The sequence below is a fragment of the Scyliorhinus canicula genome, chromosome 2 (genome assembly GCF_902713615.1).
Source record: "Scyliorhinus canicula chromosome 2, sScyCan1.1, whole genome shotgun sequence".
Taxonomy (NCBI): domain Eukaryota; kingdom Metazoa; phylum Chordata; class Chondrichthyes; order Carcharhiniformes; family Scyliorhinidae; genus Scyliorhinus; species Scyliorhinus canicula.
The window spans coordinates 284,997,607-285,016,849 of NC_052147.1; the positions used below are offsets into that span (position 1 = coordinate 284,997,607).

A 19,243-nucleotide genomic window follows, 5' to 3' on the forward strand; every position below is an offset into this window, starting at 1 on the left:
CAGTCTGGGAATGGTGTTCTCACAGTCAGTGTCACAGTGAAGCAGTCTGGGAACGGTGTCCTCGCAGTCAGCGTCACAGTGAAGCAGTTTGGAACGGTGTCCTTGCAGTCAGTGTCACAGTGAAGCAGTCTGGGAGCGGTGTCCTCGCAGTCAGTGTCACAGTGAAGCAGCCTGGGAACGGTGTCCTCGCAGTCAGTGTCACAGTGAAGCAGTCTGGGAATGGTGTCCTTGCAGTCAGCGTCACAGTGAGGCAGTCTGGGAACGGTGTCCTCACAGTCAGTGTCACAGTGAAGCAGTCTGGGAACGGTGTCCTTCCAGTCAGTGTCACAGTGAAGCAGTCTGGGAGCGGTGTCCTGCAGTCAGCGTCTCAGTGAAGCAGTCTGGGAACGGTGTCTAGCAGTCAGTGTCACAGTGAAGCAGTCTGGGAATGGTGTCCTGCAGTCAGCGTCACAGTGAAGCAGTCTGGGAACGGTGTCCTTGCAGTCAGTGTCACAGTGAAGCATTCTGGGAATAGTGTCCTCACAGTCAGCGTCACAGTGAGGCAGCCTGGGAATGGTGTCCTCACAGTCAGTGTCACAGTGAAGCAGTCTGGGAATGGTGTCCTGCAGTCAGCGCCACAGTGAAGCAGTCTGGGAACGGTGTCCTGCCGTCAGCGTCACAGTGAGCAGTCCGGGAGCGGTGTCCGCACAGTGTCACAGTGAAGCGGTCTGGGAACGGTGTCCTCGCTGTCAGTGTCACAGTGAAGCAGTCTGGGAACTGTGTACTCACAGTCAGCGTCACAGTGAAGCAGTCTGGGAGCGGTGTCCTGGCAGTCAGCGTCACAGTAACGCAGTCTGGGAACCGTGTCCTCGCAGTCAGCGTCACAGTGAAGCAGTCTGGGAACGGTGTCCTCACAGCGTCACAGTGAAGCAGTCTGGGAACGGTGTCATAGAACATAGAACATAGAACAGTACAGCACAGAACAGGCCCTTCAGCCCTCAATGTTGTGCCGAGCCATGATCACCCTACTCAAACCCACATATCCACCCTATACCCGTAACCCAACAACCCCTCCCCCCCTTAACCTTACATTTATTAGGACACTACGGACAATTTAGCATGGCCAATCCACCTAACCCGCACATCTTTGGACTGTGGGAGGAAACCGGAGCACCCGGAGGAAACCCACGCACACAGGGGGAGGACGTGCAGACTCCACACAGACAGTGACCCAGCCGGGAATCGAACCTGGAACCCTGGAGCTGTGAAGCATTTATGCTAACCACCATGCTGCCCTGTCTCGCAGTCAGCGTGAGAGTGAAGCATTCTGGGAATAGTGTCCTCACAGTCAGCATCACAGTGAAGCATTCTGGGAACGGTGTCCTCGCAGTCAGCGTCACAGTGAAGCAGTCTGGGAACGGTGTCCTTGCAGTCAGTGTCACAGTGAAGCAGTCTGGGAACGGTGACCTGCAGTTAGTGTCACAGTGAAGTAGTCTGGGAACTGTGTCCTTGCAGTCAGTGTCACAGTGAAGCAGTCTGGGAATAGTGTCCTCACAGTCAGCGTCACAGTGAGGCAGTCTGGGAATGGTGTTCTCACAGTCAGTGTCACAGTGAAGCGGTCTGGGAACGGTGTTCTACAGTCAGCGTCACAGTGAAGCAGTCTGGGAACGGTGTCCTCGCCGTCAGCGTCACAGTGAAGCAGTCTGGGATCAATGTCCTTGCAGTCAGCGTCACAGTGAAGCAGCCTGGGAACGGTGTCCTCACAGTCAGCGTCACAGTGAAGCAGTCTGGGAATGGTGTCCTCGCAGTCTGCGTCACAGTGAAGCAGTCTGGGAACGGTGCCCGCGCAGTCAGCGTCAGAGTGAAGCAGTCTGGGAACAATGTCCTTGCAGTCAGCGTCGCAGTGAAGCAGTCTGGGAATGGTGTCCTCGCAGTCAGCGTCAGAGTGAAGCAGTCTGGGAACAATGTCCTTGCAGTCAGCGTCGCAGTGAAGCAGTCTGGGAACGGTGTCCTCGCAGTCAGCGTCAGAGTGAAGCAGTCTGGGAACAATGTCCTTGCAGTCAGCGTCGCAGTGAAGCAGTCTGGGAACGGTGACCTCGCAGTCAGCGTCACAGTGAAGCAGTCTGGGAATGGTGTCCTCGCAGTCAGCGTCAGAGTGAAGCAGTCTGGGAACAATGTCCTTGCAGTCAGCGTCGCAGTGAAGCAGTCTGGGAACGGTGACCTCGCAGTCAGCGTCACAGTGAGGCAGTCTGGGATCAATGTCCTTGCAGTCAGCGTCACAGTGAAGCAGCCTGGGAACGGTGTCCTCACAGTCAGTGTCACAGTGAAGCAGTCTGGGAGCGGTGTCCTCGCAGTCAGCTTCACAGTGAAGCAGCCTGGGAACGGTGTCCTGCAGTCAGCGTCACAGTGAAGCAGTCTGGGAACGGTGTCCTCGCAGTCAGCGTCACAGTGAAGCAGTCTGGGAACGGTGTCCTCGCAGTCAGCGTCACAGTGAAGCAGTCTGGGAACGGTGCCCGCGCAGTCAGTGTCACAGTGAAGTAGTCTGGGAACGGTGCCCTCGCAGTCAGTGTCACAGTGAAGCAGTCTGGGAACGGTCTCCTGCAGTCAGCGTCACAGTGAAGCAGTCTGGGAACAGTGTCCTCGCAGTCAGCATCACAGTGAAGCAGTCTGGGAATGGTGTCCTGCAGTCAGCGTCACAGTGATGCAGTTTGGGAACTGTGTCCTTGCAGTCAGTGTCACAGTGAAGCAGTCTGGGAACGGTGTCCTGCAGTCAGCGTCACAGTGATGCAGTTTGGGAACTGTGTCCTTGCAGTCAGTGTCACAGTGAAGCATTCTGAGAATAGTGTCCTCACAGTCAGCGTCACAGTGAGGTAGTCTGGGAATGGTGTCCTCACAGTCAGTGTCACAGTGAAGCAGTCTGGGAACAGTGTCCTCGCAGTCAGTGTCACAGTGAAGCAGTCTGGGAACGGTGTCCTGCAGTCAACGTCACAGTGAAGCATTCTGGGAATAGTGTCCTCACAGTCAGCATCACAGTGAAGCAGTCTGGGAATGGTGTCCTGCAGTCAGCGTCACAGTGAAGCAGTCTGGGAACTGTGTCCTTGCAGTCAGTGTCACAGTGAAGCATTCTGAGAATAGTGTCCTCACAGTCAGCGTCACAGTGAGGTAGTCTGGGAATGGTGTCCTCACAGTCAGTGTCACAGTGAAGCAGTCTGGGAACGGTGTCCTCGCAGTCAGCGTCACAGTGAAGCAGTCTGGGAATGGTGTCCTCACAGTCAGTGTCACAGTGAAGCAGTCTGGGAACGGTGTCCTCGCAGTCAGCGTCACAGTGAAGCAGTCTGGGAACGGTGTTCTGCAGTCAGCGCCACAGTGAAGCAGTCTGGGAGCGGTGTCCTCACAGTCAGCGTCACAGTGAGGCAGTCTGGGAATGGTGTCCTCACAGTCAGTGTCACAGTGAAGCAGTCTGGGAACGGTGTCCTCACAGCGTCACAGTGAAGCAGTCTGGGAACGGTGTCATAGAACATAGAACATAGAACAGTACAGCACAGAACAGGCCCTTCAGCCCTCAATGTTGTGCCGAGCCATGATCACCCTACTCAAACCCACATATCCACCCTATACCCGTAACCCAACAACCCCTCCCCCCCTTAACCTTACATTTATTAGGACACTACGGGCAATTTAGCATGGCCAATCCACCTAACCCGCACATCTTTGGACTGTGGGAGGAAACCGGAGCACCCGGAGGAAACCCACGCACACAGGGGGAGGACGTGCAGACTCCACACAGACAGTGACCCAGCCGGGAATCGAACCTGGAACCCTGGAGCTGTGAAGCATTTATGCTAACCACCATGCTGCCCTGTCTCGCAGTCAGCGTGAGAGTGAAGCATTCTGGGAATAGTGTCCTCACAGTCAGCATCACAGTGAAGCATTCTGTGAACGGTGTCCTCGCAGTCAGTGTCACAGTGAAGCAGTCTGTGAACGGTGTCCTCGCAGTCAGTGTCACAGTGAAGTAGTCTGGGAACTGTGCCCTTGCAGTCAGTGTCACAGTGAAGCAGTCTGGGAATAGTGTCCTCACAGTCAGCGTCACAGTGAGGCAGTCTGGGAATGGTGTCCTCACAGTCAGTGTCACAGTGAAGCGGTCTGGGATCAATGTCCTTGCAGTCAGCGTCACAGTGAAGCAGCCTGGGAATGGTGTCCTCACAGTCAGCGTCACAGTGAAGCAGTCTGGGAATGGTGTTCTACAGTCAGCGTCACAGTGAAGCAGTCTGGGAACGGTGTCCTCGCAGTCAGCGTCACAGTGAAGCAGTCTGGGATCAATGTCCTTGCAGTCAGCGTCACAGTGAAGCAGCCTGGGAATGGTGTCCTCACAGTCAGCGTCACAGTGAAGCAGTCTGGGAATGGTGTCCTCGCAGTCAGCGTCAGAGTGAAGCAGTCTGGGAACAATGTCCTTGCAGTCAGCGTCGCAGTGAAGCAGTCTGGGAACGGTGACCTCGCAGTCAGCGTCACAGTGAGGCAGTCTGGGATCAATGTCCTTGCAGTCAGCGTCACAGTGAAGCAGCCTGGGAACGGTGTCCTCACAGTCAGTGTCACAGTGAAGCAGTCTGGGAATGGTGTCCTTGCAGTCACCGTCATAGTGAAGCAGTCTGGGAACGGTGTCCTCGCAGTCAGCGTCACAGTGAGGCAGTCTGGGATCAATGTCCTTGCAGTCAGCGTCACAGTGAAGCAGCCTGGGAACGGTGTCCTCACAGTCAGTGTCACAGTGAAGCAGTCTGGGAATGGTGTCCTTGCAGTCACCGTCATAGTGAAGCAGTCTGAGAACAGTATCCTCGAAATTATTGTCACAGTGAAGCAGTCTGGGAGCGGTGTCCTTGCAGTCAGTGTCACAGTGAAGCAGTCTGGGAGCGGTGTCCTCGCAGTCAGCATCACAGTGAAGCAGCCTGGGAACGGTGTCCTGCAGTCAGCGTCACAGTGAAGCAGTCTGGGAACGGTGCCCGCGCAGTCAGTGTCACAGTGAAGTAGTCTGGGAACGGTGCCCTCGCAGTCAGTGTCACAGTGAAGCAGTCTGGGAACGGTGTCCTGCAGTCAGCGTCACAGTGAAGCAGTCTGGGAACAGTGTCCTCGCAGTCAGCATCACAGTGAAGCAGTCTGGGAATGGTGTCCTGCAGTCAGCGTCACAGTGATGCAGTTTGGGAACTGTGTCCTTGCAGTCAGTGTCACAGTGAAGCAGTCTGGGAACGGTGTCCTGCAGTCAGCGTCACAGTGAAGCAGTCTGGGAACGGTGTTCTGCAGTCAGCGCCACAGTGAAGCAGTCTGGGAGCGGTGTCCTCACAGTCAGCGTCACAGTGAGGCAGTCTGGGAATGGTGTCCTCACAGTCAGTGTCACAGTGAAGCAGTCTGGGAACGGTGTCCTCACAGCGTCACAGTGAAGCAGTCTGGGAACGGTGTCATAGAACATAGAACATAGAACAGTACAGCACAGAACAGGCCCTTCAGCCCTCAATGTTGTGCCGAGCCATGATCACCCTACTCAAACCCACATATCCACCCTATACCCGTAACCCAACAACCCCTCCCCCCCTTAACCTTACATTTATTAGGACACTACGGGCAATTTAGCATGGCCAATCCACCTAACCCGCACATCTTTGGACTGTGGGAGGAAACCGGAGCACCCGGAGGAAACCCACGCACACAGGGGGAGGACGTGCAGACTCCACACAGACAGTGACCCAGCCGGGAATCGAACCTGGAACCCTGGAGCTGTGAAGCATTTATGCTAACCACCATGCTGCCCTGTCTCGCAGTCAGCGTGAGAGTGAAGCATTCTGGGAATAGTGTCCTCACAGTCAGCATCACAGTGAAGCATTCTGTGAACGGTGTCCTCGCAGTCAGTGTCACAGTGAAGCAGTCTGTGAACGGTGTCCTCGCAGTCAGTGTCACAGTGAAGTAGTCTGGGAACTGTGCCCTTGCAGTCAGTGTCACAGTGAAGTAGTCTGGGAATAGTGTCCTCACAGTCAGCGTCACAGTGAGGCAGTCTGGGAATGGTGTCCTCACAGTCAGTGTCACAGTGAAGCGGTCTGGGATCAATGTCCTTGCAGTCAGCGTCACAGTGAAGCAGCCTGGGAATGGTGTCCTCACAGTCAGCGTCACAGTGAAGCAGTCTGGGAATGGTGTTCTACAGTCAGCGTCACAGTGAAGCAGTCTGGGAACGGTGTCCTCGCAGTCAGCGTCACAGTGAAGCAGTCTGGGATCAATGTCCTTGCAGTCAGCGTCACAGTGAAGCAGCCTGGGAATGGTGTCGTCACAGTGAAGCAGTCTGGGAATGGTGTCCTCGCAGTCAGCGTCAGAGTGAAGCAGTCTGGGAACAATGTCCTTGCAGTCAGCGTCGCAGTGAAGCAGTCTGGGAACGGTGACCTCGCAGTCAGCGTCACAGTGAGGCAGTCTGGGATCAATGTCCTTGCAGTCACCGTCATAGTGAAGCAGTCTGGGAACGGTGTCCTCGCAGTCAGCGTCACAGTGAGGCAGTCTGGGATCAATGTCCTTGCAGTCACCGTCATAGTGAAGCAGTCTGAGAACAGTATCCTCGAAATTATTGTCACAGTGAAGCAGTCTGGGAGCGGTGTCCTTGCAGTCACCGTCATAGTGAAGCAGTCTGGGAACGGTGTCCTCGCAGTCAGTGTCACAGTGAAGCAGTCTGGGAGCGGTGTCCTCGCAGTCAGCATCACAGTGAAGCAGCCTGGGAACGGTGTCCTGCAGTCAGCGTCACAGTGAAGCAGTCTGGGAACGGTGCCCGCGCAGTCAGTGTCACAGTGAAGTAGTCTGGGAACGGTGCCCTCGCAGTCAGTGTCACAGTGAAGCAGTCTGGGAACGGTGTCCTGCAGTCAGCGTCACAGTGAAGCAGTCTGGGAACAGTGTCCTCGCAGTCAGCATCACAGTGAAGCAGTCTGGGAATGGTGTCCTGCAGTCAGCGTCACAGTGATGCAGTTTGGGAACTGTGTCCTTGCAGTCAGTGTCACAGTGAAGCAGTCTGGGAACGGTGTCCTGCAGTCAGCGTCACAGTGATGCAGTTTGGGAACTGTGTCCTTGCAGTCAGTGTCACAGTGAAGCATTCTGAGAATAGTGTCCTCACAGTCAGCGTCACAGTGAGGTAGTCTGGGAATGGTGTCCTCACAGTCAGTGTCACAGTGAAGCAGTCTGGGAACAGTGTCCTCGCAGTCAGTGTCACAGTGAAGCAGTCTGGGAACGGTGTCCTGCAGTCAGCGTCACAGTGAAGCATTCTGGGAATAGTGTCCTCACAGTCAGCATCACAGTGAAGCAGTCTGGGAATGGTGTCCTGCAGTCAGCGTCACAGTGAAGCAGTCTGGGAACTGTGTCCTTGCAGTCAGTGTCACAGTGAAGCATTCTGAGAATAGTGTCCTCACAGTCAGCGTCACAGTGAAGCAGTCTGGGAACGGTGTTCTGCAGTCAGCGCCACAGTGAAGCAGTCTGGGAGCGGTGTCCTCACAGTCAGCGTCACAGTGAGGTAGTCTGGGAATGGTGTCCTCACAGTCAGTGTCACAGTGAAGCAGTCTGGGAACGGTGTTCTGCAGTCAGTGCCACAGTGAAGCTGTCTGGGAGCGGTGTCCTCGCAGTCAGCATCGCAGTGAAGCAGTCTGGGAACGGTGTTCTGCAGTCAGCGCCACAGTGAAGCAGTCTGGGAGCGGTGTCCTCGCAGTCAGCGTCACAGTGAAGCAGTCTGGGAACGGTGTTCTGCAGTCAGCGTCACAGTGACGCAGTCTGGGAACGGTGTCCTGCAGTCAGCGCCACAGTGAAGCAGTCTGGGAACGGTGTCCTGCCGTCAGCATCAGAGTGAAGCAGTCTGGGAACGGTGTCCTGCCGTCAGCGTCACAGTGAGCAGTCTGGGAACGGTGTCCGCACAGTGTCACAGTGAAGCAGTCTGGGAACGGTGTCATAGAACATAGAACAGTACAGCACAGAACAGGCCCTTCGGCCCTCAATGTTGTGCCGAGCCATGATCATCCTACTCAAACCCACATATCCACCCTATACCCGTAACCCAACAACCCCCCCCCCCCAACCTTACATTTATTAGGACACTACGGGCAATTTAGCATGGCCAATCCACCTAACCCGCACATCTTTGGACTGTGGGAGGAAACCGGAGCACCCGGAGGAAACCCACGCACACAGGGGGAGGACGTGCAGACTCCACACAGACAGTGACCCAGCCGGGAATCGAACCTGGGACCCTGGAGCTGTGAAGCATTTATGCTAACCACCATGCTACCCTGTCCTCGCAGTCAGCGTGAGAGTGAAGCAGTCTGGGAACAATGTCCTTGCAGTCAGCGTCGCAGTGAAGCAGTCTGGGAACGGTGTCCTCACAGTCAGCGTGAGAGTGAAGCAGTCTGGGAACAGTGTCCTTGCAGCCACCGTCATAGTGAAGCAGTCTGGGAATGGTGATCTGCAGTCAGCGACACAGTGAAGCAGTTTGGGAACGGTGTCCTTGCAGTCAGCATCACAGTGAAGCAGTCTGGGAACGGTGTCCTTACAGTCAGCGTCACAGTGAAGCAGTTTGGGAACGGTGTCCTTGCAGTCAGCATCACAGTGAAGCAGTCTGGGAACAGTGCCCTCGCAGTCAGCACCACAGTGAAGCAGTCCCGAGAATGGTGTCCTTGCAGTCACCGTCATAGTAAAGCAGTCTGGGAACGGTGTCCTCGCAATCAGTGTCACAGTGAAGCAGTCTGGGAGCGGTGTCCTCACAGTCAGCGTCTCAGTGAAGCAGTTTAGAACGGTTCCCTCGCAGCATCTCAGTGAAGCAGTCTGGGAGCGGTGTCCTCGCAGTCAGCATCACAATGAAGCAGCCTGGGAACGGTGCCCGCGCAGTCAGTGTCACAGTGAAGTAGTCTGGGAACTGTGTCCTCGCAGTCAGCACCACAGTGAAGCAGTCTGGGAACGGTGTCCTCGCAGTCAGCGTCACAGTGAAGCAGTCTGGGAACGGTGTCCTCGCAGTCAGCGTCACAGTGAAGCAGTCTGGGAACGGTGTCCTGGCAGTCAGCGTCACAGTGAAGCAGTCTGGGAACGGTGTCCTCGCAGCGTCACAGTGAAGCAGTCTGGGAACGGTGTTCTCGCAGCGTCACAGTGAAGCAGTCTGGGAACTGTGTCCTCGCAGTCAGTGTCACAGTGAAGCAGTCTGGGAACGGTGTCCTCGCAGTCAGTGTCACAGTGAAGCAGTCTGGGAACGGTGTCCTCGCAGTCAGCGTCACAGTGAAGCAGTCTGGGAACGGTGTCCCCGCAGTCAGCGTCACAGTGAAGCAGTCTGGGAACGGTGTTCTCGCAGCGTCACAGTGAAGCAGTCTGGGAACTGTGTCCTCGCAGTCAGTGTCTCAGTGAAGCAGTCTGGGAACGGTGTCCTCGCAGTCAGCGTCACAGTGAAGCAGTCTGGGAACAGTTTCTTCGCCGTCAGTGTCCAATGTGATCTAGCGAGACTTTGCGATGTAAATCTCAAGCAATGTGGGAGCGTTCGCTTTATAGCAAAGCTGCATATTGATGCGGGATAGTAAGTCTCACTTAAATGTGGAGACTCCTGAGGTATTGGAGTCTGTCCTCTTCACCTTAGAGACCTCGGGCGAGCGGTGTTTAACACTGCTTCCCCAGAAACGGGGACCAGAAGGAACGGTACGCGTGTGGGTCTCCCAGGGGATCGGAGGACCCCAGCTACAAGTCCTTTGGGCAGGGGGTACACTAGCACTGCTAGTCTCAGCTGGGCACCCTGGTACTGGGCTGGTACTGCCAAGGTGCCAAGTTAATACGTTTTGTGCATGTGTGATTGGGCTGGGTTGCCCTGGGTTGTTGTGGACGGCTGGGAATTAACTATCCACCACTGTACCCTTTCCTTCTATTTCATTTGTTTAAATTTTGTAACAAGCCTTCTCTAATCGTCGGTCAAACATGCTTTCTTTATCTTGCCGAATAGTCACTCCTCAAAAAACTCTATTTAATTTGTCAAATAGGGAAAATCTGAATTCTAGTTTAACACATTGGTTTCCAAATTGCTCATCCACAATATTTAGAATTACGGATCTGAAGAGTTTAAAATCAGCCCCTCTGACAAATCCTCTGTGATTCGCTTCCAAACAATACTTATGTAACTTGGCTTTTATTCTCAACTCCTGATCAATATTTTGTTTCTTTCAGAAATGGACATCGCGAGAAGTTTCTCCTTCAGTGGAGTTGATTTGTTCACCGATGAAAATTATACTTATTTTGACATCTTCAACAGCAGTGAAGATTATCCTTCCTTTGATTTTGGCGTTAGCCCCTGTACCCTTGATATTCATGACAACTGGATTAACACGGCACTGGCTGTTGTCTATAGCCTGGTGTGTTTCCTCGCTGTGACTGGGAACATGGTTGTAATGGTTGTTTTACTTTACCATCGACGCACAATGGTGTACACAGACATCTACCTGCTTCATCTGGCAGTAGCAGATCTCCTATTCGCCGTGACCTTGCCCTTTTGGGCAGTGTATGCCATATCTGGCTGGATATTTGGCAATGCCATGTGCAAGATCATCAGCCTGTTGCAGGAAGTTAACTTTTACAGTGGGATTCTGTTACTGGCTTGTATCAGTGTCAACCGCTATCTGTCCATCGTCTATTCCACAAAGAACCACCAGCAGAAGAGGCCATTTCTAATCAAGGTGATATGCGCTGTTGTCTGGGTCTTGGCCATTCTTCTGTCTTTGCCTATTCTGCACAAGGGCGAATATACTCCGCCTACACTCAGCAGAACCATGTGTTATGAAACACACAGCGGTGAATCAGCTGAAATATGGAGAATAACCACCAGGTTTCTGAGACACATTATTGGGTTCCTCATTCCACTGACTGTGATGATCTTCTGCTACAGTGCGACGATTTGGAGACTGTGTCAAACGAGGGGGTTCCAGAAACAGAGAGCAATGAAAGTCATCATCGCGGTGGTGCTGGCCTTCCTCATTTGTTGGTTCCCGCACAATATCACCGTGTTCATCGACACGCTGATGAGGGCCAAACTCATCAATGAGACCTGTGACAGGCGCAATCATATCGACAGGGCTCTAATTGGAACCCAAACCTTGGGATTCCTGCACAGCTGCATCAACCCAATCCTGTACGCATTCATCGGGGTGAAATTCAGGAACAACCTGGTCAAACTTCTGGCTGCAGAAAGGATCATTAAACAAAGTGGAAGGCCACATTTTAAGAGATCTGTGTCCTCTTCCTCTGAATCTGCACTGATTTCAAGCACCATATAAAATGTTTGTATCGAGGTATTAGAGCCAAATAGTAAAATCGCAAATAAAAATGAATGGGCTTTTTAGAACAAAGTAATTGAGTAACTGCGCTGAGCGATGTTTAGATTTGAACAGAAATCAACTTTTCCCTGATGGTTCTTCATGTTGCACAATGGTCAGAATAAACCGTAGGTTTTTCCAGTGTTGCAGCTTTGCACCAATCTCCACTACATCATCTGTTTATCTTCTGATTACTTAACTTTGATAATAATCTTTATTGTCACAAGTAGGCTTACATTATCACCGCAATGATGTTACTGTGAAAAGCCCCTAGTCGCCACACTCCGGCGCCTGTTCGGGTACGCAGAGGGAGAATTCAGAATGTCCAATTCACCTAACAGCACGTCTTTCGGGACTTGTGGGAGGAAACCGGAGCACCCGGAGGGAACCCACGCAGACACGGGGAGAATGTGCAGACTCCGCACAGACAGTGCTCCAAGCCGGGAATCGAACCTGGGAACCTGGAGCTGTGAAGCAACAGCGATACCCACTGTGCATTTCCTGTTTTTATTTGTTCTCATTATTATTCTTCTTATTCCTTTTCAATTTAATCTATATATTTTTTATTCATTTATGGGATGTGGGGGCCGTCGCTGATTAGGGCAGCATTTATTGCCCGTCCCTAGTTGTCCTTTGGAAGGTGGTGGTGAGCTGCCTTCTTGAACCGCTACAGTCCTTCTGGTGTAGGTACACCCACAGTGCTGTTAGGGAGGGGATTTCAGGCTGTTGCCCCAGCGACAGTGAAGGAACAGCGATATATTTCCAAGTCAGGGTGGTTGTTTATTCAGGAACCTCAGCTCTGGATGTCCACATTATCTGCTTTTTAAAGCCCTCCCATTGTCCATTTACTGCTTTACCGGCTATTTCCTGATTCAAAACCACATACTGCATTTAGACCTCTTCCAGTTGAGTATATTTGTCTTTGATTGTTCGTTTCTGCTTTTCATAACTATTTTAGATCTAATGATAATGTGATCGCTATTTCCTCAATGCAACATGCTTCGCCTTCCCCCTTACATTTCCCGTGAACAGATAAACACCATCTCCTGCCTCAATGGGGTGGAAACGTACTTGACAAGGAGTATCTTCTTGCAGGAGTTCCTCCACCGCTTTTCCCCTTTACACTGTTGTCTCCCAATCTGTTCCTGGATAATTGATGTGCTGCTTTATTGATGCTCTAATGTCCGCCTTCTGTCACATGAATATTTCCATGTTTCACTGATTTTACAATCTTGAATTTCTTTGCAGTTTTGTTCCTTTATCTTTTTCCCAATATTGGTGCCTGTATCATGCGAGGATGTGAGGGGTGTGGGAGGTGCGGAGGATGGATATGGAGATCCGTAAGGCAGTTGCTGTGCATCGGACAAACTGCGCTGAAGGAAGGGACATTGGGTGCCCTTAAAGCAGATTTTTTTGGAAATTAATGCTGATGGAACGGCTCTGACGGGAACTGAATAGCCAGAGTGGAAGTTGCTGAATTGTAACCGCTCTGAACTAAAAAGCATTCGCTCAGAGATTATGTTTGAGAAATAGTTTAAAACCAGTTTATGCAAAATAATCATTTTTTTTTTTGCTTCCATGTTAGGTTAGTGTTGTAACCAAAAGCTTATTCAGCAAATACGTCTATGAATGTCTGTAAGGTGATCACAAATTGTGTGTTTTCTGGCTGAGCTGACAAATTGTTAGCATTTGCAACCCACGTTATCTGTAACTAACAGCAGTCTGTGAGAACGTGGACATCAGTTAGAGATATATGTTCTGAACTCCAGGAAATTTGAGATAATGGGTGCGTAAACTGCGACATTTCTCAGGATCCTGAGACATAAAGATATAAAAGCACATCTTGCAGAATGAAGACAGTCACCTGGGAGTTCGAGCAACAATGTATGTAACTTCTGTGGCAAAACGTCCTTTGTGATCTTGATGTTTGGCCGTTGGTATGTAACATTTAACTTTTAATAAACTGCAAATTGACTCAGTGTATAAGACCTAATTTTTGGCATGAAGGCAATACAGTATGATAAATACACCTTTAGTTGTGTGAGTGTTGCTTTAAGAGGGTTGAGAGTGCGGCGGTGTGCAGTGTGAACAGAGTTGAAGGAGTGAGAGTTCCAATGGATTGGAGGGTAACGAATGCAACCCCTCTTTTTAAAAAAAGGAGGGAGAGAGAAAATGGGGAATTATAGACCGGTTAGCCTGACATCGGTGATGGGGAAAATGCTGGAGTCAATTATTAAGGATGAAATAACTGAGCATTTGGAAAGTGGGGACAGGATCGGTCCAAGCCAGCATGGATTCACTAAAGGGAAATCAGGCTTGACAAATCTTCTGGAATTTTATAACAATGTGACCAGCAGAGTGGACAAGGGTGAACCAATGGATGTTGTGTATCTGGACTTTCAAAAGGCTTTTGACAAGGTCCCACACAAGAGATTAGTGAGCAAAATTAAAGCTCATGGTACTGGGGGCAATGTATTGATGTGGATCGAGAACTGGTTGGCAGACAGGAAGCAGAGAGTGGGAATAAACGGGTTCTTTTCAGAGTGGCAGGCAGTGACAAGTGGGGTACCGTAGGGTTCAGTGCTGGGACCCCAGCTGTTCACAATATACATGAATGATTTGGACGAAGGAATTGCAATATCTCCAGACGACACTAAGCTGGGTGGCAGTGTACACTGTGAGGAGGATGCAGAGAGGCTGCAGGGTGACTTGGACAGGCTGGCTGAGTGGGCAAATACTTGGCAGATGCTGTATAATGTGGGTAAATATGAGGTTATCCACTTTGGTGGAAAAACAGGAAGTCAGATTATTATCTGAATGGGCAGTTTAGGAAAAGCGGAAGTGTAACGAGACCTGGGTGTCACGGTGGAACAGTCGCTGAAGGTTGGAATGCAGGTACAGCAGGCGGTGAGGGTTGGCATGCAGGTACAGCAGGTGGTGAGGGTTGGCATGCAGGTACAGCAGGCGGTGAGGGTTGGGATGCAGGTATAGCAGGCGGTGAGGGTTGGCATGCAGGTACAGCAGGCGGTGAGGGTTGGCATGCAGGTACAGCAGGCGGTGAGGGTTGGCATGTAGGTACAGCAGGTGGTGAGGGTTGGCATGCAGGTACAGCAGGCGGTGAGGGTTGGCATGCAGGTACAGCAGGCAGTGAGGGTTGGGATGCAGGTACAGCAGGCGGTGAGGGTTGGCATGCAGGTACAGCAGGTGGTGAGGGTTGGCATGCAGGTACAGCAGGCGGTGAGGGTTGGCATGTAGGTACAGCAGGCGGTGAGGGTTGGGATGCAGGTACAGCAGGCGGTGAGGGTTGGCATGCAGGTACAGCAGGTGGTGAAGGTTGGGATGCAGGTACAGCAGGCGGTGAGGGTTGGGATGCAGGTATAGCAGGCGGTGAGGGTTGGCATGCAGGAACAGCAGGCAGTGAGGGTTGGCATGCAGGTACAGCAGGCGGTGAGGGTTGGGATGCAGGTACAGCAGGTGGTGAGGGTTGGGATGCAGGTACAGCAGGTGGTGAGGGTTGGCATGCAGGTACAGCAGGCGGTGAGGGTTGGGATGCAGGTACAGCAGGTGGTGAGGGTTGGCATGCAGGTACAGCAGGCGGTGAAGGTTGGGACGCAGGTACAGCAGGTGGTGAGGGTTGGCATGCAGGTACAGCAGGCAGTGAGGGTTGGGATGCAGGTACAGCAGGCGGTGAGGGTTGGGATGCAGGTACAGCAGGCGGTGAAGGTTGGCATGCAGGTACAGCAGGCGGTGAGGGTTGGCATGCAGGTACAGCAGGCGGTGAGGGTTGGCATGCAGGTACAGCAGGCGGTGAGGGTTGGCATGCAGGTACAGCAGGCGGTGAGGGTTGGCATGCAGGTACAGCAGGTGGTGGGGGTTGGCATGCAGGTACAGCAGGCGGTGAGGGTTGGGATGCAGGTACAGCAGGCGGTGAGGGTTGGCATGCAGGTACAGCAGGTGGTGAGGGTTGGCATGCAGGTACAGCAGGCGGTGAGGGTTGGCATGTAGGTACAGCAGGCGGTGAGGGTTGGGATGCAGGTACAGCAGGCGGTGAGGGTTGGCATGCAGGTACAGCAGGTGGTGAAGGTTGGGATGCAGGTACAGCAGGCGGTGAGGGTTGGGATGCAGGTATAGCAGGCGGTGAGGGTTGGCATGCAGGAACAGCAGGCAGTGAGGGTTGGCATGCAGGTACAGCAGGCGGTGAGGGTTGGGATGCAGGTACAGCAGGTGGTGAGGGTTGGCATGCAGGTACAGCAGGTGGTGAGGGTTGGGATGCAGGTACAGCAGGCGGTGAGGGTTGGGATGCAGGTACAGCAGGTGGTGAGGGTTGGCATGCAGGTACAGCAGGCGGTGAGGGTTGGCATGCAGGTACAGCAGGCGGTGAAGGTTGGGATGCAGGTACAGCAGGCGGTGAGGGTTGGCATGCAGGTACAGCAGGCGGTGAGGGTTGGCATGCAGGTACAGCAGGCGGTGAGGGTTGGCATGCAGGTACAACAGACGGTGAGGGTTGGCATGCAGGTACAGCAGGCGGTGAGGGTTGGCATGCAGGTACAGCAGGCGGTGAGGGTTGGCATGCAGGTACAGCAGGCGGTGAGGGTTGGGATGCAGGTACAGCAGGCGGTGAGGGTTGGGATGCAGGTACAGCAGGCGGTGAAGGTTGGCATGCAGGTACAGCAGGCGGTGAGGGTTGGCATGCAGGTACAGCAGGCGGTGAGGGTTGGCATGCAGGTACAGCAGGCGGTGAGGTTTGGCATGCAGGTACAGCAGGCGGTGAGGGTTGGCATGCAGGAACAGCAGGCGGTGAGGGTTGGCATGCAGGTACAGCAGGCGGTGAGGTTTGGCATGCAGGCACAGCAGGCGGTGAGGGTTGGGATGCAGGTACAGCAGGCGGTGAGGGTTGGCATGCAGGTACAGCAGGCGGTGAGGGTTGGCATGCAGGTACAGCAGGTGGTGAGGGTTGGGATGCAGGTACAGCAGGCGGTGAGGGTTGGCATGCAGGTACAGCAGGCGGTGAGGGTTGGCATGCAGGTACAGCAGGCGGTGAGGGTTGGGATGCAGGTACAGCAGGCGGTGAGGGTTGGTATGTAGGTACAGCAGGTGGTGAGGGTTGGGATGCAGGTACAGCAGGCGGTGAGGGTTGGCATGCAGGTACAGCAGGCGGTGAGGGTTGGCATGCAGGTACAGCAGGCGGTGAGGGTTGGCATGCAGGTACAGCAGGTGGTGAGGGTTGGGATGCAGGTACAGCAGGCGGTGAGGGTTGGCATGCAGGTACAGCAGGCGGTGAGGGTTGGCATGCAGGTACAGCAGGCGGTGAGGGTTGGCATGCAGGTACAGCAGGCGGTGAGGGTTCGCATGCAGGTACAGCAGGCGGTGAGGGTTGGTATGTAGGTACAGCAGGCGGTGAGGGTTGGCATGCAGGTACAGCAGGCGGTGAGGGTTGGCATGTAGGTACAGCAGGCGGTGAGGGTTGGTATGTAGGTACAGCAGGAGCTGAAGGTTGGGATGCAGGTACAGCAGGCGGTGAGGGTTGGCATGTAGGTACAGCAGGCGGTGAGGGTTGGCATGCAGGTACAGCAGGCGGTGAGGGTTGGCATGCAGGTACAGCAGGCGGTGAGGGTTGGCATGCAGGTACAGCAGGCGGTGAGGGTTGGCATGCAGGTACAGCAGGCGGTGAGGGTTGGCATGCAGGTACAGCAGGCGGTGAGTGTTGGCATGCAGGTACAGCAGGCGGTGAGTGTTGGCATGCAGGTACAGCAGGCGGTGAGGGTTGGCATGCAGGTACAGCAGGCGGTGAGGGTGTGGCATGCAGGTACAGCAGGCGGTGAGGGTGTGGCATGCAGGAACAGCAGGCGGTGAGGGAAGCTAATGGCATGCTGACCTTCACAGCGAGAGGATTTGAGTATAGGAGTAGGGATGTCTTGCTGCGGTTATTCAGGGCCTTGGTGAGGCTACACCTTGAGTATTGTGGCAGTTTTGGTCTCCTAGTTTGAGGAAGGACATTCCTGCTGTTGAGGGTGTCCAGCGAAGGTTCCCAGACTAATTCCCGGGATGGCAGGACTGACAGATGGAGAAAGGCTGGATGGACTGGGCTTGTACTGACTGGAGTTTAGAAGAATGAGAGGGGATCCCAAGGAAACATATAAAATCCTGATGGGACTGGACAGGCTGGATGCGGGAAGAATGTTCCCGATGTTGGGAATGTCCAGAAGTAGGGGTCACAGCCTAAGAATAAGGGATCAGCCATTCAGGACGGAGCTAAGGAAGAACTTCTTCTCTCAGAGAGTTGGGAACTTGTGGAATTCTCTCCCACAGAAAGCTGTTGGGGCCGGTTCATTGGATATATTCAAGAGGGAGCTGGACGTTGCCCTTGCGGCTAAAGGGATCAAGTGGTATGGAGAGAAAGGGAGAGTGGGATACTGAATTTGATCAGCCATAATCATATTGAATGGTGGGGCAGGGCTCGAGGGGCTGAATGGCTCCTCCTGCTCCTATTGTCTAAGTTTCTATGTTTCCAAATGCTGCTGATGTGGCTTTTCCAGCATTTTCTGATTGACATTCCCGACTGGTTTGGTTCATAAAAGCAAATTACTGCGGATGCAGGTTGATTGCAGACTGGAGAGTTTTCAATTCCTGGCAGCAAAGCTGGGCAGTTTGAATTGGAGAAGTTTCGCACCTTTTTCCCTGACTGTAGTCTTCTCTTGCTGTCGTCTGGGTACACACAGCATTGGGCTGATCACAACGGCGTCACAAAATAATCCAGGTCATGGCGAGATCTGCATCCTGATAAATTGTAGTTGGAGAGTTCAATAGAAGAACTCTTAAAGAAACCGCCCAGGAATTTCCTGGAAGCCCAGTTGTTGACACATTTACACAAAGAGGTGAACCAATAGATGCCAGTCAGCATAAAGAGGAAACTTCAATGAGCCTTCCAATAAATGTTCAAGAGATTTGTAAATCAGCCTGAGGAAATTGTTGGCTATACCCGATTACAGCTGGTTATTGGTATGAATTTACGATAAATAAGTGGGACGCGATTCTCCGACATCACGCTGGTTTGGAGAATAGCGGGCCACGCCGGATTTTCACGCGACGCCTGTCCGACGAGCTCCCGCTATTCTCCCAAACGGCAGATTTTTCACATCGGCTTTCCCGCTGAAAAACTCGGCAAACCCCCCGACACGGCCAAAATGCCGACTATCCGGCCCCCCCGCTATTCTCCGGCCCGGATGGGCCGAAGTCCCGACGTCGTGACGCCAGGTTATGACGCCGGCGATCACACCTGAGAGGGGCGAGGAGGTGAGCGGACCGCCGGAGTCTGGGCAAACCGGGGAAGGCAACCCCGAGAAGGCAGCGAACAGTGGGGGGGTGGGGGGGGGGAGAGAGAGAGAGAGGGAGGGAGGGAGGGGGAGAGAGGGAGGGAGGGGGAGGGAGGGAGGGAGGGGGAGAGGGAGGGGGAGGGAGGGGGGAGAGAGAGGGAGGGAGGGGGAGAGGGGGGGAGCGGGAGAGGGAGGGGGAGGGAGGGGGAGAGAGAGGGAGGGAGGGGGAGAGGGAGGGAGGGGGTGAGGGAGGGGGAGGGAGGGGGCAGAGAGAGGGAGGGGAGAGAGAGGAAGAGAGGGGGAGGGAGAGGGGAGAGAGAGGGAGGGAGGGGGATAGGGAGGGAGGGACGAGAGGGAGGGAGAGGGAGAGGGAGGGAGGGGGAGAGGGAGGGAGGGATGAGAGGGAGGGAGAGGGGGAGGGAGAGGGGAGAGGGAGGGAGCGGGAGAGGGAGGGAGGGAGGGGGAGAGGGAGGGAGGGGGGAGAGGGAGGGAGGGAGGGGGAGAGGGAGGGAGGGAGAGAGGGAGGGAGGGGGAGAGAGAGGGAGGGAGGGGGAGAGGGAGGGAGAGGGGGGAGAGAGGGAGGGGGAGAGAGAGGGAGGGGTGAGAGAGGGA

The 19,243-nt window shown here is 53.8% G+C and overlaps 2 protein-coding genes across 2 annotated transcripts in view; both read left to right on the forward strand.

Moving 5' to 3' along the window:
- LOC119962223 (C-X-C chemokine receptor type 2-like) overlaps positions 1-13,299 on the forward strand; it is a 24,237-nt gene extending 10,938 nt beyond the window's left edge. Inside the window, exons 2-3 of the mRNA XM_038790205.1 lie at positions 10,177-11,282; positions 12,567-13,299. Coding sequence (XP_038646133.1) covers positions 10,179-11,279 — 1,101 coding nt within the window. The 5' untranslated portion in view covers positions 10,177-10,178 and the 3' untranslated portion in view covers positions 11,280-11,282; positions 12,567-13,299. The remainder of the gene's footprint in view (positions 1-10,176; positions 11,283-12,566) is intronic.
- The window catches only part of LOC119962222 (C-X-C chemokine receptor type 2-like), a 22,124-nt gene continuing 16,076 nt past the window's right edge, over positions 13,196-19,243 (forward strand). Inside the window, exon 1 of the mRNA XM_038790201.1 lies at positions 13,196-13,255. The gene's annotated coding sequence lies outside the window, so the exon portion shown is untranslated. The remainder of the gene's footprint in view (positions 13,256-19,243) is intronic.